Here is a 23,284-nt window from a genome sequence, read left to right on the forward strand (position 1 = left end):
TTACTCCACTATGGTGAATACTGTCTAAAAGGCTCAGCGTAGATTTTGATGCTGAGCCATAAGCCGCACTTCCATAGTCAATTCGGGAGAGGACCGTCGCCGTGTAAAATCGTAGCAGTACCGCACGGTCAGCCCCCCACGAAGTGCCGCTGAGAAACTTAAGCATGTTAAGTCTCTTCATGCAGGCAACCTTCAACTGACGGATGTGGGGCTGCCACGTAAGTCTCTTATCAAAATGGAGACCCAGGAATTTGCAGGTGTCAACCACTGGTAAGACACTGTTTCGCAAGCGGAGCTCTGGTTCGGGATGCACAGGTCGACGTCGACAGAAGTGTACAACTGAGGTTTTTGCTGCTGAAAATCGAAAACCATGTTGCAGGGCCCATCTGTCGACTCGGTTAATAGCTTGCTGTAGCTGTCTCTCTGCAAACGCCACCCTTCCGGAGCTGTAATGTAGAGCTAAGTCTTCTACATACAGCGATGGAACGACTGCGGGCCCAGCAGCGGCAACTATGCCGTTGATGGCGATTGCGGACAGCGTGACACTCAGTACCGATCCCTGAGGTACTCCATTTTCCTGAACGTAATATTGAGAAAATGCATTCCCTACTCGGACTCGAAAGAGACGGAGGGACATGAAGTTCTCAATAAACGTTGGCAAATTTCCCCGAAACCCCCACTGGTGTAGAGTGGAGAGAATCCCATATCGCCAGGTAGTATCGTAAGCTTTTTCCAGGCGACTAGGTGTTCCTTCCGGAGAAAGGCCTCCTGAATGGTGCTCTCCAGTCTGACCAGATGATCAGTGGCAGACCGATGAGAGCGAAAACCACACCGGTAGTTAGACAAGAGGCCCTCCCTTTCCATGGCCCACACAAGACGCCGGTTAACCATCCTTTCAAATAGTTTACAGAGGCCATTTGTAAGGCATATTGGCCTATAACTATCCAGAAGTTTTGGATCTTTACCTGGCTTGGGAATTGGTATTACAATTCCCTCACGCCATTGAGATGGAAACACTCCCTCACTCCATATTCTGTTGAATAGGGTGAGGATATCCTTGAGACATCTGTCACTCAAATGCTTAAGCATTTGATTATGGATTTTGTCCGGTCCAGGAGCCGTATCTCTGCATAGCGCAAGTGCACTTCGCAACTCCCACTCCGTGAAGGGCACGTTGTAGGGATGCGAAGCACTAGAGGCAAAAGAGAGATGGTGGGCCTCTGCTTCGCGCTTAATTGGAAGAAATGCAGGGTCGTATCTCCTAGAGCTGGACGTATCTGTGAAATGTGACGCGATGTGGTCTGCAATGACTGAAAGAATCATAACTATATCTCCATTAATGGAGATTCCGGGTACTGAGGGCACATTCTGTACTCCGACAATTCGGCGGAGTTTTGTCCACACTTGTGATGACGGAGTATGTGCCGTGATGGATGACACATACTTTTCCCACGTAGCTTTCTTACTTTCTCGAATCAAAAAACGGGCCTTCGCGCGCAGACGCTTAAATGCGATATGATTGGCCATCGTAGGATTCCGACGATAATGTTTAAAAGCCCGTCGGCGATCACGTATGGCTGCTGCAATTTCGTCCGTCCACCATGGGACCTGTTTCCGGCGAAGAATACCGGACGAGGAAGGAATTGTTTCCTCTGCAGCAGCCAAAATTCCAGTAGTAATGGAAGAGATGTGGTCGTCAACAGACTCCAGCATATCATCAGCCATCACTGCGCGTTTTGTAAATTCTGGCCAATTTGCCCGCCGAAGTAACCAGCGCTTGGGTACTTCGGACTGTCTTTGATTCAAGAGAGACAGAATTATCGGGAAGTGGTCACTATCACAGAGGTCGTCGTGAACTTGCCACCGTAGCAGGGGAACTAGCGCACGGCTACACAAAGTGACATCCAGGTGTGAGAATGTGCCATGCGCGCTACTGAAATGTGTCGGTACATGGATATGATTAGTGAGAAGTTTCGAACAGTAGACAGTAAGCAGGTTCAGGATATAGAAAGTGAATGGGTGGCATACAGGGATGCTGTAGTAGAAACAGCAAGGTAATACCTAGGAACAACTGTGTGTAAAGATGGGAAAAGGCAAAAATCTTGGTGGAATGATGAAGTGAGAGCAGCTTGTAAACATAGAAAGAAAGCCTATTAAGGGTTATAAATTTCATGTTGTTGGTCCGTATTAACTGAGAATAACATAGGAGTAACAACACAGTAAAGGTTTCCACCTATTCAATGCAAAATATATTCACAATATTTTAAAATTACATGGAACTAGTTTCGACCCATCTAGGGGTCATCACCAGCCACATCAAAGCAAAGATCACTCTTGACGAAATCCTAAGAACATATTAATTTTAACAGTAAGATTATTATGGAATAACAAATGAATGTGGTAAACGAAAAGAGATGTTAGTATGGGACAGGTGAGTAATAGCTATTAAATATACAAGGAATATACATAAGAGGTTTGGAACAAAGTATAAAAGGGGGCTTAGTGTTGTAAAAATTATATAATCATGGAAAACAGTAAGTCCTTATAATGAAGAATGCAATGTGAAATGACATATATAAAATTATATATGGCTTAGGAAGAGTGGAGGTGGTTCAGGAGGGGAAGAGGGCTTAAGGTGGGGTTGAAGGGTGCGGGAGAAAGGGTAATAGTCTCGGAAAAATTCTTTTGATTAAATTTAGGATTGAGTTTTGGTTGGCTGCATTATTGTTTCTGAGGAAAGTGATAAATAGATCGAAGAGTATGTTGGGTTTCTCTGAGATTTCATTGAGATTGTGACTGGCATTAAAGTATTGGTCTAGGTGTATGTAGTAATTTTCCATTATGTCGAGTAAAGGGCCCTTGTTTGCTAATATGAGGATCTCCATGTCTTGTTCGATATTGGTAAAATTATGGTTATAATCTTGCATGTGTTGGCCGATGGCTGAAAACTTGTTGTATTTTATTGCGTTAGTGTGCTCGTGGTATCTGATATTGAAGTTTCTACCGGTTTGCCCGATGTAGGTTTTTCCACAGGTGTTACATTTGATCTTATAAACTCCTGATTTTAAAAAAACTGCTGGTCCTGTTGATGTGTGAAGTATTGTGTAAAACGTTCATGTTCTTATAGTTGGTTTCGAAGGCTATTTTAACGCCTTGTTTCTTAAAGATATTGGTTAACTTGTAGATATCATTGTTGAACGTGAAGGTGGAAAATGTTAGAGGTTTAGTTGTTTCTTTTTTGAGGGTAGTTTTTGGGCGATATTTATGTTTATTGATTATCCTTTCTATAAAATGGTTGCTGAAGCCGTTGAATTTTGCGATTCCGCGGATTGTGTTGAGTTCATTCTTTAGATCTTTCTTGGACATAGGTATGCTGCAGGCTCGGTAAACTAGGCTGTTGTATGTGGCTCGTTTGTGGGACTGGGGGTGCACTGAATCTTGGCGAATGGTGGAGGCTGTTTGAGTGGGTTTTCTGAATATTTTATAACTGAAAGAATCTGAGTTTCTAGTAATGGTTAAATCTAGAAAGTTGATTTTTAGATTTGATTTGGATTCTAGTGTGAATTTGATATGAGGATCAATACTGTTGAGTCTTAAGAGGGTGGTGGATGCGTTAATTGATTTCTCATTCATGATTACAAAGACATCGTCAACATATATGACCCAAAAGAGAATGTTTTCAAATTCATTGTCAATTTTGGTGTATTCGAGGAAATCCAGGTATATTTCTGCTAAGATACCTGAGGCCGGTGACCTCATTGCCAAACCATCTTGTTGATATATGACATTGTCGAAACTGAAAAAGTTATTATTGAGGATTAGTTTCAATACTGTGATAAAGTCTTGCATCTCTAGTTTGCTTAAGTGGCTGTTTTTGTTTAAATTGTTTATAATTATCGGAATTTTGATACTTGTATGCTTGGGTACATGTTTACAATATCGAAAGAGTGGATAGAGTGATCAGGTTGCAAATTGAACTTGTTAAGTTTTTCTACTAGCTCTGATGTGTTTTTAATAGACATTTTGGATAAAAATTGATAATTTTTTCTTAAGAAACACTGGATGAATTGTGATATTTTGTATAAGGGGCTTGGTCTATAGTTGATAATTGGGCGGATGGGAACTCCGGCTTTGTTTATTTTGGGAAGAGCTTTAGCAGTGGGGAGTCCTGGGTTCATTTGTATGAGTTTGGATTTTTCCTGTTCGGTAAATAAAAATTAAGTGTTTTTAAGAGTTTGTTTAAGTAGTTTTTGAATTTTTGGGGTGGGGTCAGTTTTGATTATGGAAAATGAGCTGTCTGTGAAAAAGTTTTTTTGTTTTATCAATATATACTTTTTTATCCATGATAACTGTTGCATTGCCTTTGTCAGCTTTGGTTACGATGAGTTCGTTGTCTTTAATTTTCTTCTTGAGGGCGTATATGCGCTTTTGTTCAGCTATTTTTTCTCTATTAATGAGGTTATTTGCGGGGTTGGTTAAATTGTGGAGGATATCAGTCAGTTTCCTTTTAACATCGATTCTAACCTCATTTTGCGTATCTTCCGGCATTTTGCTAATAGCTAGCTCTGATTCTGTGATCATAGCAGCGGCTATGTTGAGGCTGTTCAAGTTTTGCCAGTTGTGTTTCGGTCCTTTGGATAAAGTTAAGTGTTCACTTTCACTTAAGGGCGTGTTTGATAGATTTACAACATCTGGATGAAACTGCGTACGATCGAACGTGTTACTATTGGAGTTTCTAGTTTGTTGGTTATGTAGTTGGCAGTTTTTCAGCCTGTTGAGTTTATTCTCTAAATTTGACAGTTTTCTGGCTAGTTCGTAGAATAATTTGTTCTCTACTTGTTGATAGAAAAGTGTCCATTGTGCATTTGAAAGTAGTTTAGTCGCTGCGAGGTGAGCGTAGTATAATTCAAAAATTTCAAAAATCAATTTAGTCTTCGAGAGGCTAATTTTCATACCATACTCATTGCACCTATTTTCAAGTTCCAAGATATTACACTGCAGGCTTTCGGCACAATCTGCCATTAAGACCAAGTCGTCAGCATAGGCCAGACTGCTTACTACATTTCCACCTAACTGAATCCCTCCCTGCCATTTTATACCTTTCAGCAGATCCATGTAAACTACGAACAGCAAAGGTGAAAGATTACAGCCTTGTCTAACCCCTGTAAGTACCCCGAACCAAGAACTCATTCTACCATCAATTCTCACTGAAGCCCAATTGTCAACATAAATGCCTTTGATTGATTTTAATAATCTACCTTTAATTCCATAATCCCCCAGTACAGCAACCATCTTTTCCCTCGGTACCCTGTCATATGCTTTCTATAGATCTACGAAACATAAACACAACTGCCTATTCCTCTTGTAGCATTTTTCAATTCAGTTTTCATAGGTGATAATTTGGTAGGTTCTTTCTGGGTATAAATGCGTGCATTCAAGAACGTTTAGACTGTAGGAATCAGAATACTACTCGTACAAGCCCTGGGCAAAAAATTCAGGTTACAAATTATTTTTCTTGGAATGTAGTACTCAGAATCTGAATTAACAGTACAATGACAATCTATTTGTAAATAAACTACAAATGCCTTCAAGTATCATAGAAGATATGTGAACCTACCGTCAATTTTTCCTTCACGCTGTTCTCCAAGAATTTGACAGCTGAGTCCCAGTGAGCCTTCTCATTCACTGATCGATCTTCCAGCGTGTTCAGTTGGATTACTCGTAGCATTTCAGAAGCCTGAAGAGGAAAGGAAATCATTTATACTTCCAACAGATAAAATTAACCACTACAATTAAAATGGGGAAGAAAACTTAGCAGGGAGAAAATAATGACATAAAAAGTTATTTCCAGTGCTCTGGAAGACAGAGACACAGTTCTAAAGATGGATGTGAGAAGAGTTAGCAAATAAAAAAAGTAAAAAATGAAGGTAAAAATAAGCTTATTACTAAATAAGAGTATAGTAGAACCTCAATAATTCGAAATCGGTTAATTCAAAATCCCACCTAATTCGAAGCAGCTCTCATTTCCGGAAACATGAGATGCGATTTTGCACGTTATTTAAATTGTTCAATTCGAAATCCGGATAATTTGTAATTCAAATTACGTCAGCCCCATTACCGAAATTCAGACTTTTAATTCGAAACTGCCTTTACATTTTAAAACCATACTATGTTACAGAGTAATTTAAATTCAAAATTTATCCACGTCATGATGGAACGCGTCTTCCGGAACGTGCAGGGTTGGGTGCAGGGGTAGCTTTCTGCACTTTCACACACTTCGGTGTGTCTAGTGTCTAGTGTGCTTCATAATTGCTAAGTTCGAGTGAAATCTGAATTCTTTTGTATACAACGTTTTAAGGAACGCCGTAATATCACGCAGCAGGCAATGTGCGTGGAAACAGAATCCGTGAACAATGGCGATGCCGATAGTTGACGAAAAAGCGTGGCTCATATAATCAATTCATAGGCACCGAACAATGTTGTCATTGCCGATGAAACTGCATTGCTTTCTTTTAATACCGAGCCCAAACGGTCTTATGGTTTTAAAGGAGGAAGTGCCAGCCGGGAAATCGTACAAGGGTGTGGAGGTGGGTGTCATTGTACTGTGTTGCAATGCACACGGAAGCGAGAGAATTCCTCCCCTCGTCATAGGAAAGTTTGATAAGCCACAATGTTTTAAGGGCGTCGGGTACTTTCTGTGAAAGTACAACGCATTTAAAAATGCAAACGGTAGAGTGATCCAAAAAAATAATGCATTTGCACAGAGGAACCAGCATAGTTTATCCTAGTCTTTGAATCGTGTGATTTTTTTCCTTTCATTGTGTGAGGTTATGTTTGTCAGTGATTTATCGAAGTGCATTATTTGAACATTGTAAATGCACCTTGGATACATTTCGGAAATAGTTATTTTCCATGGCATTTGAAAGGTTTAAACTGTGAATCAAGGTGATTGCGTGCATTAATGGGTCCTAGAATACTTCGTGACGCGGCAAGTGTTTACATTCCTGAAGCACGAGAGAAGTGCCATAGTGGGAAATCGTACAAGGATAGAGTGACTATTGTGTTGTCATGCAGAAGGAAGTGAGATACTTTCTCTCCTCGTCATAGGAAAGTTCGATTAGCCGCGGTGTTTTAAGGGCATCGGGTACTTTCTGTGCAAGTACAGGGCATCTAAAATGCATTCAGTAATCCAACGAATAAAGCACTTGCACATGGGAACCAGCATAGATTTCTCCTCGTTTTTGAATCTTGCTTTTTTTCTTTCTTTCTTTTGTTGCAAGAAGTTATGTTCTTCAGCGAGTTTACGAAGTGCATTATTTGAATACTCTAAATGCACTTTCTTGGATGCATTTTGGAAATAAGTTGGGTTTTTTTTTTTTTTTTTTTATGACATTTGAAAGGTTTAAACTGTGAATCAAGGTTAACTGCATGCAGTAACGGGCCTTAGAGGATTTTGTAATGCGGCAAGGGTTGGCACTTCTGAATTACGAATTGGCGGTTAATTCGAAATCACGTCATTCAAAGTCCGATTTTTTAGTCCCAACGACTTCGAATTAACGACGTTTTACTGTATATACTGAGTGTAATCTGAATGAATATTTCAACAAAGTTTTTTTAAAATTCCAAGACATATTTCAAGGTTATGTAATGTTACAATTAATTATCCATATTAACAGTAATACCAAAAAAAAATGTTACTACATCTCTGTAGCAGCTCTCACAGTCTCCATCACTCTAGTTCAACTGCCTGGTATTGAAAGGCTATGCCTGGAACCTTGTAAGAAAGCCCCCATAATATTTCTCTTAGAGATTCATGGTGGAGAGTGTAACATGAAAACATCTAGGAATATTTATTTATTTGGCATGTCTACTTGTGTATCAAGATGTTATCTAACATTATCGCCCATTGTTTGGAACTGTCGTCTAATTGTGGAATATAACATGCACATGTAATTTAAAAGCTGTATCTCCCATTATTACGTCTTTGCTGGATCTTTCTGATTTGCTCGATGGATGATCGATTATTGCGCGCTTGCGCAGTGGGGACTTTGAATGCTGGGAGCTTCTCTATCCCGCCTGCTCTGAGAGAGGAGGCAGTCTGTTGAGTTCATCCAACCAACATGGCTGTGCTTAGCCATGCTCGTAAAAAGACATCTTGCCGTAGTTGGAGAGTGTTAGACATGGAGTGTAACTCTCCGGGATGAGTGTGAAGAAGCTAGGGCATGCCTTGGTCCTGTAGTATATATTTTTTGGGGTGCTCCAACCCATATTTATTGCACTAGTGTAAGAAGAAAACTTCACGTGTGTGTGTGTGTGTGTGTGTGTGTGTGTGTGTGTGTGTGTGTGTGTGTGTGTGTGTGTGTGTTAGCCGTTTACTGACATGCCACTTGTAACAGTAATGTAAGTTCTTATATTGGATACCTCCACTCAAGTAAGTAGGGCCTACTGTAAATTATAAATAATTCAGGTGATCTCGTACGACCATGGATTAAAAGTGAGTGATCTTATCGTGGACTTGATCAACATCATAACGCACCCTTTTGGCACCGTATAAACCGTTGTAAACAATATCTTGTATCGGTTTTGGACTGAATCTGAAAGAGAATATAACTGAAATGTGTGGGAATTTGGAATCACTAGTTATGCGTCTATAAGGTTATGTTTTGTGTGAGTTGTTTAAACTTACTGTGTTGTCGTTCATAACTTATTTGTCTACTCATTCTTTGGGATTATTATTATTATTATTATTATTATTATTATTTATTTTGGTGTTGATTTTCCTCCCTAACTTTCCTTCATTGTTCGAATTTGTCTTCTAACTGTGTTGCTATTGCCTTGCTGGCTGATTATTTGTATGTGATCGTTATTTGCATTGTTTGGGACTTTAATTAATGAAACCTCGTGTGCGCATCTTAGCGTAATCCAAAGCCCCCTCCATTCTAAATTATCTAAGCTGTTGGCGAACTGTTTAACAAAAGCTAATGTAATTTCGTACTATTACCTATTGGATAAATTATTATTATTATTATTATTATTATTATTATTATTATTATTATTATTATTATTGTTATTGTTATTATTATTATTATTATTATTAGTAACGTCAAGTCTGTGAAAATTGAAATTTGCTGGTCGATATTTAACTTGATATTTGCCATTCTCTTAACATTTTCTTGTCACATACTACTCATTGTTTGGGGTTCCTTGCCTTTGATTATTATTACGTTATGTGTCATCTCATCTGATGGACACGTTTTAAATTTTGGGGCTTTGATGACTATTATGGGATGATGGCTTGGCGCCGGTAAATGGTTGCTTCTGTTGTGTGCTTCTGTGTTCTGTTTTAAGTGGGAAAGTTTATTGTATTTTTCCCTTGACATACTTCATTTAGTTAGAATTCCTTTCCACTATTATCATCATTTAATCTTGTTCAGTTTATTTGTGTAATTTTTATTTGCGGTTGGAGCCACAAATTTTCTTTGTACGTGTGTCCTTGTGTGTGACTTTGCGTGTGACTTGTAATTACTTGTTTTGGTAGTGTGGCAAATTTCAATTTTAAGCAAGTTTTTAATGAATTTCCGTGTAGTAATTGTCTAGTGTTTAACGTTCAAATATTCTGGTTGCAACCAATTTTTTTCTTTTTTAAAAAAATATGTTAATCTTTCTATACCTTAAGTAAACTTTACTGACAATTTTAATAAATGATATCAGTTTTGAGTTTTCCAATATCTGATTATTTGAAGAAGCCTATGCTGATATCAGCTTCATTTTATCTTGATTTAAAATTAATAATGAAATATTGTTTCTCGTTTTGATATTCTTTGCGTCTTGGTTTTTAAAAAGAAAATATATATTTAATTGTACATATAAATATTTTGAATTTTTCATATTTAAATTATTAAGTAAAATTACTTTAATTTAAATTTTATCTTGCTTCTTATTTAGTAGCTAGTAATATTGACCTGGCAACCTGTCAAACGTTAATGTTAAGATCCTGCCCTTTCTCCTTCATGTTTTTGCCCTCCACGCTTCGTATTTTGTGCTACTGCCTTCGTGGTAAGTAATTGTGTTTGGTTTTCATTTTGTTGTTTGTGCTTTTGCATTGTTTTGTCCTTTTACATCTTTATGAGGTTGCAGAGAGGATTAAGAATATCTACGAGAATGCAAACAGTTATGTGAGAAAACTGCTTGGAATAATAGATAACTTTCACTAAAGTTGGGTTTAATTCAAAGCAGAGTCCTGTCACCACTTATTTTATCACAGAGATGAACAAGATCCAACAAAGAGCTAACATCAGTACAGATAAAATGAGAGTTATATCAAGGAAATATTACATCAGTCTTGGGCCTAGTTTCAGCCACTTGGTGGCCATCTTCAGTCAAATAAAAATTAAACAGATTATATGATAATTAAAACATATGTATACCAAAGACAATATTGCAGGAATAATTATACCATTAAGATACATATAATAACAAAAATTATGGTTATGATCATCTTGTCACAATATGATGTCTAAGTTGACATAGGACCTCAGGCAAAGAAGTAAATCTCTAAGAGATTTATGTGATAATTAAAAAGCCCTAGAGATTTACTTCTTTGCCTGAGGTCCTAAGTCAAATTAAAGACATCATATTATGACAAGTAGATCATAACAATTTTTGTTATGTATTTTAATGTTATAATTATTCCTGCAACATTGTCTTTGTCTGGTATACAGTAAAAACTTGTTAATTTGAAGTTGTTGGGACGCAAAAATCAGACTTCAAATTACGTGATTATACAAATTAACTGCCAAATCATAATTCAGAAATGCCAACCCTCGCGCCGTCACAAAGTATCCTAAGACCCGTTACTGCATGCAATTAACCTTGATTCACAGTTTAAACCTTTCAAATGCCATGGAAAATAAAAAGAACGATTTTTCAAAATGTATCCATCCAACAAGGTGCATTTACAGTATTCAAATAATGCACTTGGATAACTCACTGGCGAACAAATTCTCATGCAATGAAATAAAAAAAATAAAAAAAATGATTCAAAGACTAGGAGAAATCTATATTGGCTCCCTTAAGCAAGTGCTTTATTCATTGGATAACTGTACTGGATGCATTTTAGATGCCTTGTACTTACACGGAAAGTACCCAATGCCCTTACAACATCGTGGCTTATCGAACTTTCTTATGAGGAGGGGAGGAAGTCCCTCGCTTCTGTCTGCATTACAACACAGTACAGTGACTATCCTTGTATGATTTCTCGCCATGGTACTTGTCCATGGCCGCCTTGTCTCGTAATTTAGAAATGGCAACTCTTGCCGAGTCACGAAGTATTCTAAGACCCATTAATGCATGCAATCACCTTGATTCTCAGTTTAAACCTTTCAAATACCATGGAAAACACTATTTCAGAAATGTATTCAACAAGGTGCATTTACATTATTCAAATAATGCACTTGGATAAAACACTGGCAAACATAACCTCATGCAACGAAAGAAAAAAATTTCAAAGATCAGGACAAATTATGCTGGCTTGCCTGTTAGTACTTGCAAGGAAAGTGCCCGATGCCCTTAAAACATCGTAGCTTATCGAACTTTCATATGACAAGAAAAGGAAGTCTCTCACTTCCGTGTGCATTGCAACACAGTACAGTGACCCCTACCCTCTCCTTAAAAACCGTAGGTCCGTTTGGACTCGGCATTAAAAAATAAATAATGCAGTTTCATCAGCACTGACAATATCCTTCGGGGTGTACGAATTGATTCTGTGAGCCACATTTTTTCACTAACTGTCAGCATCGTCAGTGTTCGCAGATTAAGTTTCTCCGCCACACTGCCTGCTACGTAATATTGTGAAATTCCTTAAAACGCTGAATACAAAAGAATTACTATTTCACTCAAACTTAGCATGTATGAAGCACACTGTAGACACACCGAAGTGACTGAAAGTGGAGAAAGCTACCCCTGCACGGAAGACGCGTTCGTTCATGATGCGTAGATATTTTGAATTTACATTACTCTGCAAAACACCATTTTTATGAAATGTAAAGGCAGTTTTGAATTAAAAGTTTGAATTTTGGTAATGGGACAGACATTGTTCTTCAAATTATGAATTATCCGTATTTCGAATTAAACAATTTAAATAACATGCAAAACCGTACCTCATGTTTTCGGGAACGACAGCTTCTTCGAATTAGGCGAGATTTTGAGTTAACCGATTTTGAATTATCACGGCTCTACTGTACATATGTTTTAATTATCACATAATCTGTTTAATTTTTATTTGGCGGAAGATGGCCACTAAGTGGCTGAAACTAGTCCCAAGACTGATGTAATATTATTTCCTTGATATATTGTATTGAAAAGGTGGACCTCTTGTCAATTTATTTCTTATAATTGCACTTCAATACGGAACAAAAAATGAAATTTACAGCATATAATGTAGAACGATTAGAAACAAGTCCAGAAACAGGTTAATGCCGGGACAGCAGTAGCCAAGGAGTATGGCCTCATTTTTTCGCCAGGAAAAGAATGAGGTGATGGTTATGCAAAGAAATAGGCAGCCAACAGGACACATTATTTTCCAAAGAAAACAGTTAAAGATTACAACTAAATTCAAATACCTTGGCAGCATGACATCAAATAGAGGTTTAATAGATGAGGAAGTAACCCATCGAGTTCAAGCTGGATATAAAACTTCTATCAAGCAATTAAGATCTAATACGGAACCAATAAAAGCTACTGAAATGCAAGTCAGCTGCCAACCTTTTACGTACCAATTCTGATATATAGTATGGATGTGAAAATTCGTCAAAAGAGACAGGACAATATGGTGTCATCCACACCCAGGTGGTATGAACACATGCAAAGGCCTGACACAAGCAAATTACCAAGGCAAATGATTTACAACTTTAGGACGGGAGATCAAGAAGATCATAATAATAATATTTGTTTTACGTCCCACTAACTACTCTTTTACGGTTTTCGGAGACGACGAGGTGCCGAGTCCCACAGGAGTTCTTTTACGTGCCAGTAAATCTACCGACACGAAGCTGCTGTATTTGAGCACCTTCAAATACCACCGGACTGAGCCAGGATCGAACCTGCCAAGTTGGGGTTAGAAGGCCAGCGCCTTTACCGTCTGAGCCACTCGGCCCGGCAGATCAAGAAGAAAGTCCCAGGAGAAGTACAGACATATGGTGAGACCCGAAATTGAGATGAGAAGTGAGAATTGTCACACTACTAAAACTAAACAGAGATACAGTAACACCCTTGACTGTGAACAACATGACACACTAGCCACCAGCGTTTTGGAAAGGTGTAGCAATCAAACTCATGAGCCCACTGCTACACTGGGACAAAACACTGGTAATTTCACAATTGAAAAAGCCCAAAGGGCTTAAATGTTTTTAACATTTGCAATCAATTAAATTAAATTATGGTTTCCTTCTGGGAACCAAACCTCATTTTTTGATATAAAGACCAAAGGCAGGCATTTATACAAGTGGAGGCACAAGCTTCCTCCTAGTGCACCGTCACTGTATTGTCCTACATAAGAGGCTTGCAGTGGTGTCTCAACGGCGGACTAGCTGCCAGCGTCTTGGAAAGGTGTAGCAATCAAACTGATGAGCCCGCTACTATAGCGGGGCAAAACACTGGTAATTTCACGACTGGAAAAGCCTAAAGAGCTTAAATGTTTTTAACATTTGCAATTGATGAAATTAAATTATGGTTTCTTTCTAGGAAACCTTATTTTTTATGATCTGCAAATGTTTTGCAAGACAAGCAAAATTTTTCAATGAATTCTAACTTGATAAACGAGCAAGGTTTTCCACCATGAGCGGTACCGACAATATTGAAACGTCTGCTGATAGTGTCACATAACCACAGCTGAGATGGTGGTGATTGTTTTAAGAGGAAGTACATCTAGGCAACCATTCTCTATAACACGAATCAGAGAGAAAAAGATGGAAGGGATCCGACACTTCAAAAAATGAAGGTATCAGCCAAAGGAAGACAAGGGCTACGAAGGGCATGAAAATGAGACTCCGTAGGCCTCAAGTACTCTTAATGCTGTCAGGGTCAGAAAAGAACAAGAGCTGATCAAGGGAGGTCAGATCGGAGAGATGAAAATGAGGAGCCTGAGACAAGTAAGTGGAAGTAATACCAGGACTCAGCTAAGGGCCCCAAGGGGATACTGAGGGTGTTTTTCTACCACCCCACCCACAGGGGGATAACCACAACCGAGTCATTAACTATTCTCTCCCCTCTCCCTGTGGGATTGTGGGTAATATTCTCCCATGCTCGAGTTCAGTTATTGTGCCTTGCTCACACTGTCAGTATCCACACAATCTTTTTTTTTTTTTTTTGCTAGTTGTTTTACGTCGCACCGTCACAGATAGGTCTTATGGCGACGATGGGACAGGGAAGGGCTAGGAGTGGGAAGGAAGCGGCCGTGGCCTTAATTAAGGTACAGCCCCAGCATTTGCCTGGTGTGAAAATGGGAAACCACGGAAAACCATTTTCAGGGCTGCCGACAGTGGGATTCGAACCTACTATCTCCCGAATACTGGATACTGGCCGCACTTAAGCGACTGCAGCTATCGAACTCGGTCACAATCGTATGAATACTTTGTATGTTTGTATGTTTAGTCCTCAGCCCGAAGGCTGGTTGGCTCCTGAACAGCTCCGCTATCAGCTGTCATAGATGGCCTAGGCATCACTGAAGAGGTGTACTAGGGAAACGAGGTGTGAGGTAGTTTCCCGTTGCTTTCCTCGCTGAGCCAGAAGTTGCTATTACATATCAGTCTGCCAAGCCCACTGAAATGCCTGCACCAACCGACCCTATGAGCAACAGTTTCACATCATTCATAGCAGGGACTGGCTGCAAAAGGAATGGCATTACTAGCATCGCTCATACCTCAGTCACTTTCATATTGTCAAAGCAAAGTATAAGACAGAGACAGATCAATGAAAGTAACAAAATTGCTCTAGCCTATACCAGAAGACATAGTGCACTGTAAACACTAGGTCCCGCCAACAAAGACTGTACTGTGGTGAAATTATGTTCTTGGGCATGACTGTTGGCAGATTTGCTGATGAACAGGAGCTGTTGGTTGTCAATGAAAGTATCCCTGGGGAGCACCACAGAATTAAAAGGCGGGTGAGGCCAACATTCAAGAGCTGATGGAAGAACATGACCAGTAACTAACCACTACGGACCTGAAAAAAATTGCATTTGCGATAAATGCAAATTTTTTAATCTTGTACTGAATTCAAGCCTATGGTAATTGTAATGTGGAATAAAATAATTTTTACACATAAATAGAAGTGCAACAAAATACGAATTGTGACCCAAAATGAGAAATTAATATGAATATGCAATTTTGGTGCAAATTCTGCAAAAATCTGCTATTTTACTGGCAAAAACAACATATTTCAGCAAAATCATTAGAAATACTCAAAATATGATGCATAAATCTTTCGACCGTTCCGATCGATGAAAAAAGTAGCCGATCGATTGATGCTTGCTGACTTTAATCAATATTTACAATGGGAATAGCAAGGGGAATAAGATCTGAATCTATTATTATCGAAATGTAAATCGAATGTCAGGGAAATAACGAGATAGACACAGCGTTGTTTTCCTGTTGTTCAAAACTGAAACTAGTGAAGAGTAGAAAGTTGAGCGATCGTTAGGTTATGGGGCTCAGTAATATGGTTTATATGCCACAGATTCAGCGACAGTGTTTTGCAAGCATTGTAATTTCCGAGTTGGGTGGGGGAAAAAAGATAGCATTGTGAAACTTGTTAAATCTGAAAAACATGTGTAAGCGATACAATAACGAAAGTTCAACCCCTGCTGCTAGTACGTCTCAAAGAAAGCAATCTTCTGTGCTTACACAGATAGTTGTAAACGACGAAAAATTTCCAGAGATAACTTCTCGAAATGCATTGCTGAATTATTTGCCAAAGCAAATATACCTCTGGAAAAGCTGGAAAGCAAAGATCTAAGAGCCTGGATTACTGAGTTTTCAAATGAAGAGGTGCCATGTGTGAGAACTCTACGTGAAGTATATTTACCGGGTAAGTTTCTATTTCATTGATCGGGTACGGTTTAGGTATTACGACATCGAAACCACGCAAAAAATTTAAGGATACCGAATTTGAGTGCGATTTCCATATCGAACTATCTTACCCGTCCCCAACTGATCCAGTCATTTTAAATTATTTAGTTATAATTTGAGGTCTTTCTTCCTTTCTAGAAGTTTCATCTGACCACCAGCAAAGAACAGCAGAGTCTCTAGTGGGGAAGAAGAACAACATACTCTGTGATGAAACTACAGATAGAATGTGCCGTTGTGTTTTTATCAACGTATTCAAAGTCCCAGCCGTATCGAAAAGAGAGCTGCATGTTGTTTCTGTGAACTATCTTGATGCAGGAAATGCTACAAACTGCTCTCATGCTGTTTTAGAAGCTCTGCGCAGTTATAGTGTACCATATGAAGCAGTTAAAATGTTTGTTAGTGACAGTGCCCCATACATGACCCGGTGTTATGAAACATTAAGAGTGGTCACAGGGGGTCATTTAATGCATGTACGGTGCTGGGCACATAAGATCAGTTTGGTTGGCAATAGTTGGGTCATAGTGATGACAGATTTAAATCATGTGGTTGCGATGGTACAGTCTGCATTTTTTAACAGAAGAAAGCGAAACTAAACTTATTTACAATTCTTAACATCAAAGTATGGTGCTTGAAAGGAAGCAAAGCTTTTTCCTGCAACTGTCATAACCCAATGGAATAGCTGGTTTCCAGGCTGTCTTCTATTTGAGTGCTTACTTTACTGATGTTGTTACATTTTTCAAGATGTCTGACATGAAAGACATTAACAACTGTGGTATTAAGTACCTGACTGATCTGAGTGACCGAGAAGTGAATAGGTTTCACTCCCACATGGTTTTTTTTTCACAGATCATGCAACTGGATTGGTTGTCCTCCTTACTGAACTTGAAGGGTCTCTGTACCCTACCATTCATCTCCTTTACCCCAAACTGCATAACATTGACACCAGTTTTACCTTCATTTGTGAGGGGAATTTTTCTGCAGCAACTAATGATGCTTTGATTAAGCTCACTCCTCTACAGGAAGCTGCATGTAGAGACACATTTGTCAAAGCTGTTCATTCTTCACATGGCAAGCTAACCACATTGAAAGCTAAAGACTCCAACCATAAGCATTTTGTGTCAATTACTCAAGCTTTGTGTCCAAAAAATATAATTTTGAATAACACTGATAAATTAGATGAGCTTGAGAAATTGTTTGGAGTAACAGATCTCTCACGAAACGATATCTGGTCTGGTTACTGTTCTCTGAAACATGCAATTCAAACCCAGATGAAAGAAAGTGAAAAATGTGATGTCATGCTTGCATTAACTGCAGTTCAGGCAGAGTTCAGCATATTTGCTAAATACTGTCTTGAGTTGTTGTGGACCCCAATGAACAATAAAGATAGCGAGCACGTGTTGCCCCATTACAACACAGTGGTTACAGACAGACTGTGCAATTTGAAAAAAAGCAATGCCGAAGTACTGACAATGCTTTAGTTTGAACAATGAATTTGTATTGTGTGTGAACCAAGGACAATAACTGCACTTCATAAACTTGGAATCATTAAAATTAATAATACCACGCAATTATTTTAACTTTGTAAATAGGTGCTAATTTTGGAAAAAATAGATGCAAATTTTTCAGGTCCCTAGGAATTTCTCACTTCAAATGAATGTAGAAAGATGTATAAAATGTGGGAAAGAGTACAAAATTTTGTAGAAAAACATCATGAATAAGGCTGTAGCAGTCCAAGTGATTAATATGTTTAACAATAGTGGAATGTCACACTTCAGAGAAATCCTCAAAAAGCGGCAAAACCAACATTCATTGTTAAAATCGCATGAAAAGAAAGATTTCACTCAGCCAACAGATAGCAGTGATTCCACTAGTTAATAGTCAAAATCATGCTACATAGTAACCCTTCGTAACTCATGACTTGTATCCCTCACACCAGTCAATGTTCTGTTTTTTAAGGTAATGCAGGTTGATTTGTTTTTCTGTATGTTTTATCAATACATATTTTTGAGTTGTGATATGAAACATAAGAGTTTTAACAAATTCTTATGGGAAAAGTCACTTTGATATAGCAGCACAGAACAAATTATGCTCGCAATCCTCAAGGCTTTACTGTACAAGAATTAAGGATTAGCTGAGGGGCTCTGTATGCTGACATATCAAACAACTTAACATTCAATGGTTAATTCCTCTGGCTCAGGGGCTGGGTGTTTGTGCCATTTTCATCATTAGAATTCATCTTAGGTACGGCCCCTCCTCTCAGTCATGCAGATCGCCTATAGGGCATCAACTTTAAAAATCTGCACTAGGCCTCTCCAAACACCCCCAAACCATTAAAATTAAATTAAGTAAAAGATTAAAAGATAAAATCAAACTTAGAAGCAAAAACCTAGTAGATTAAAAACAAAATTAAATGATTAAAAACATAAATGGTATTTAGCGTAAGAGAGTTAATTTCCTCTGAATGAGACATAAGATACCAAAAGACCACTGGAATTGGAAAAGGATGGGTCGAGTGAACCAGTACCGGAAAGGTTAAAGAGAGGGGAGCCAGGCACAATTAAGTGGAAACAACGCCAGGCTTCATAGTCCTATGCTTCTCATCTTCTTAGTTGAGACACCCCCTTGGTGTTGAAAATTGCTGCCTAATTCAGCCATTTTGTAAAAGTTATTTCAGTAATTGTTTTTTGCTATTTTTATTTTGTCAATAATTTTGGTAAATTTTTATTTCCGCCCAATACGCGTGAAAATATTAGGGACCGAGAACTTTGGTTCTTCAAAGGACACATCTGTGAAAAATAGCTACATCTTAATCGCAAGGTATTCTGTACTGTATTCTTGTCACGGCTCCCACTGGATGAAGTTGCAATGGTTTAATTCATATCATGCTACTCTGATGTATGTACAGTCAGCCGCTGGTGGGATCCTCAACAGCTCTGCCATCAGCTGCCATAGATGGCCTAGGCATCACTGAAGAGGTGTACTAGGGAAATGAGGAGTGAGGTAGTTTCCCATTGCTTTGCTCGCCGAGCCCGAGTTGCTATTACATATCAATCTGCCAAGCCCACTGAAATGCATACACCAACCAACCCTATGAGCAACATTTTCACACCATTCATAGCAGGGGCTGGCTGCATAAGGATTGGCATTACTAGCATCGCTCATACCTCAGTCACTTTCACATTGTCAAAGCCAAGGATAAGACAGACAGATCTATGAAAGTAACAAAATTGCTCTAGCCTATACCAGAAGACATAGTGCACTGTAAACACTAGGTCCTGCCAGCAAAGGCATACTCAGAACAAACAGAACACAAATATTATGTATAAACAAGTTCAGTTTAGGGTATTGCGAGGCATTTCCATCTGGCTGTTAGAAAACAGCAAGTAAGTATATCTAGTATGAAGAGTATTACAAGGAACCATGATTGCTCTGGTTGCACTGCAGGACAAATACCACCTTACATAATTTTCAATGAACACTCAAACACACTCCCAGTATTGATTATGACAAATTCACATAATAACCAATTTCAAACAAAGCCTGAGGGCTGTGTGATGATCAGAGTTTATTGGAGCTATATGCTCTAGCAATAGAAAGAATGTAATAAAAATATACAGAAACACAGATTTTTCATTTATTTTTTGCTAGTGGTTTAACATCTCACTTAACACATCAAAGGTTTCTGGCAACATAAGGATGGGAAAGAGCTAGGATTGGTAAAGTAGTAGCCATGGCCTTAAGGTACAGCCCCACCATTTGTGTGTGTGAAAACGGAAAACCAACTTGGTATTTCATCATCAAATACCTCGAAGGAGCATTTATAACTTGAACTTGGTATGTAATTATCACATGAGTGCAAAAACTCAAACCATTACTGTACTTTGTCCTCCCAGGAATGCCTCTTCATCGCCTCATCCACAACAGCTTTCTTCAAGTTGTCAAAGATGTCGTCGTGGTCCTTGGACATGCGAGCTCGCTCCATGAATTGCTCGAACTCCTGTTGCAACGCTTCCCAGCCTGACTCCACTGACTTCTGTGGCAGTTGCTGTTCAGCCCACTGTTTTAGCTTGATATCAACAGTGGTGTTGAACGTCCCTGGACACAGACAAACTCTAGGAAAATTATGGCAATAGAATTTAATATACTAATGTCAAGAGAAACAAAGATTTAGTGTTTATATCTGCTCCACTTGTGGGACGACTAAGTGAATTTCAGGCAAACTTATCATTCCTCATGTACACTTTTACCTTGTCCCATATTGGCTATGACATACCTGCCAACTTTTAGAAACCAAAAATAGGAAGATTTTTTATTCTTGGATTTCATTACATATATTCCACCACGGTCTAGGTGAAAAAAGGTCAAGATAAAAGGCATACATATCTACAGTTACAATGCGAATTGACCGTTAAATTTCAAATCTTTAACTACCAAAACATAAAAATGGTTACAAGAAAATGTACGTAATCATTCATGACACTTACACGAATAATATTTATGTCACACCGACACACGCAACAAAATGCATAATATCGTATTTTCTCGCGTAATTAACGCACTTTTTGTCGAAAAATACAGGCGAAAACTTCGGATGCGTAAATTATTCAAGGAAGTCAGATATTTACAATTCATTTACATTTAAAAGATACATCAAATATAATATAAACACAATTGGTTCAACTCGTTTGCGGTTATCATCATTTGGCGTAAAATTTTCTCTGAAAATTCAAATATAGACACGTGGGATTGAAGTACCGACACTGGAAAATATTCTTCCCATTACGAGCTGACAATACGACCTGGAGTGAAATAAACATGAACTAATAAAAGTAAAAACTGTCCAACACGAGAAGGGCCGGGCATAGAAGGAGGGAGCCTGCTACATTACCCCAAACCGTTCGTATCCAATCTTGTACGAGTGACGTGTCCATCCACCCTTCTTCTTGAATACGAACGTGGATCACTCGCGGAAATTTTGCTTTAGGCATTGTTTTTCATTTTAGATCAAGATAAGGTGTAAGCTTCCTGACATCAGCTGTTACAGCAAGCATTGAAGTACATCGTTTTTTTGCTTCCGGTAGCGCATACGATAACACTGTATGTTCCTTTCTTATCGATTGTTCGACTTTGTGACATATGGAACCTGATTGGCGTCTGATCTGCGGTTCCTATAAAGGAGATCAAATATTCCTTCACTTTACGCTTCTCAATCACAAAGCGATGAAAATGGTTTAAATCATTCGTCATTTCTGGCATGATGATGTTCTTCGCCGAAGAGGAAGTCCATTTCTCTTCATAAAATTAATCAAGCCTCGGCTAACCTTCAAATCCGAGACACTGATTCCATGTGCAGCGGTTATTTCACGTTCTTTAAAATACTGCATTTCGTGAGAAACTGCTTATCCAACGTTGCGTAACAAAATCATATATTTAAGCAGATCCTTCTCTACTTGCGGAAACTAGCCGCTTTTTGATCCGTGAAATGCTTTGTGAGACTTGTTGGCAGCTTGAAATGCACTTCTGTTACAGCGGTAGTGCAAGTTTCATTTGGGTATTGAATATTCGCTGCCCTATTCCCGTATGTTTCGGCGTAACTGATCACCGCGAGTTATTATGATGCAGTATTACTCCAATACTGTGGACTGACAAACAATTTTGAGATCACAGAATGTCCCGTACCCGAAACACTCGTAAAACTAGTGCAGTGGGATTTCCTGCCGGCTAATAACAGCACGTTGCCCTGTATTTGGAATGCAAGCTTTCGCAATAGGAAGCCTGCTACTTGAGTAGTTGACATCTTCATTTCGAAATGCATCCAGAGCTGCGTGATGGATGTTCGAAGTTGTGGGTGTGTCAAATACGTGAACATTTCTTATTCTCCACTTTGGACCCAAAAATATTGGGATGCGTAAATTGTGCAAGGGCGTTAATTATGCGAAAGAATATGGTACTTTCTTTATCAGACGGTAAAATGAACGGAAATTTATAGGTATCTCTGAGCACTTTGAGATAGCGTTTGTTATATTTTTGGCCATAACAAGAAAATAAAGTACCTGAAACTGTCACCGACACAACCCCCTTAAAAACATTCAACTCATTAAAATTATGCACTTAAATACGCGAAACTACCACATACAAAACAATTCTATATGTCCTATACATTATTAACATACAACTTTGGCAGTGGGGGAAAGCATACAAATGCAAGAAAAAAAGGGGCCTAAAACTCCGACAAAACGACGCACAGAAACGATGTTAACAGCGCGCGAACAACAATAGCAAACTCATTCTTTCATCCCGATTAACTGAGTCGCTAGCGCGCGCCAGCCTGTCTTGCTTGCAGGACCCTAATTGCCGCCCCGAATCCCCAACTGTATAAAGCGCACACGCTGCTGTGGCGAGCGGGAAACACGATACACGAAGGCGCAGGACGAAACACTCACGAAATAAAGCATCAAATAAATACTCTTGAAAATGAGGTTTCGTAAATTACACAAGCACATAAGAATTTATCCTAGGGGAAGAGTATTGGCAGTACTAGAAATTATATTGGTCAAGAATAGGAAGTAAAAATAAATCAGAAAATCGGAAGACAAGTTAAAAACCGGAAAGTTTCCGGGTAAATCGGAAGGGTTGGCAGGTATGCTATGATCAACATTATACAGATATTAGTTCCATAAGATGATTTTCAACTTGTTCAAATAAGCAAAAATTAATGACCGACTAATTCCTATCGTGATCTGTTTTGAATGAATAGTAGTATAAGGCCTTCCGTAAATGGATCAACACAGGACAGACTAAAATGTATCGACAATGTGAGTAGAGAGTATGGATACCATCTGAGAACTCTGTAAGCATGCAAGGGTTACCAGCATTTCGGGGGCTAAATACAAGCTCTAAATTTGAGATTTACTTCTTTAAAAAAAAAAATTATTGCTACTTGTTTAACATCGCACTAACATATCAAAGGTTTTCGACAACGGAAGGATGTGAAGGGGCTAGGATTGGGAAGGGAGCCGTGGCCTATATTAAAGTACAGCCCCAGCATTTCCCTGGTGTAGAAATGGAAAACGACGGAAAACCATCTTCAGAGCTGCCGACAGTGGGATTTGAACCCACTATCTCCCGAATACAATCTCACAGTTGCACAACCCTAAGTA

General features: G+C 38.8%; 1 protein-coding gene across 6 annotated transcripts in view; it reads right to left on the minus strand.

Annotated features, from left to right (window-relative positions):
- Positions 1–23,284, minus strand: part of Opa1 (Opa1 mitochondrial dynamin like GTPase) — a 229,102-nt gene that overhangs the window by 32,254 nt on the left and 173,564 nt on the right. For all 6 annotated transcript variants that reach the window (XM_067149273.2, XM_067149272.2, XM_067149269.2 and 3 more), the window contains 2 exons: positions 20,005–20,219; positions 5,618–5,737 (listed from right to left, as the gene is read on the minus strand). In XM_067149273.2, the coding sequence (XP_067005374.2) occupies positions 5,618–5,737; positions 20,005–20,219 (335 nt within the window). The remainder of the gene's footprint in view (positions 1–5,617; positions 5,738–20,004; positions 20,220–23,284) is intronic.

Source organism: Anabrus simplex, chromosome 6 (assembly GCF_040414725.1).
Source record: "Anabrus simplex isolate iqAnaSimp1 chromosome 6, ASM4041472v1, whole genome shotgun sequence".
NCBI classification, from domain to species: domain Eukaryota; kingdom Metazoa; phylum Arthropoda; class Insecta; order Orthoptera; family Tettigoniidae; genus Anabrus; species Anabrus simplex.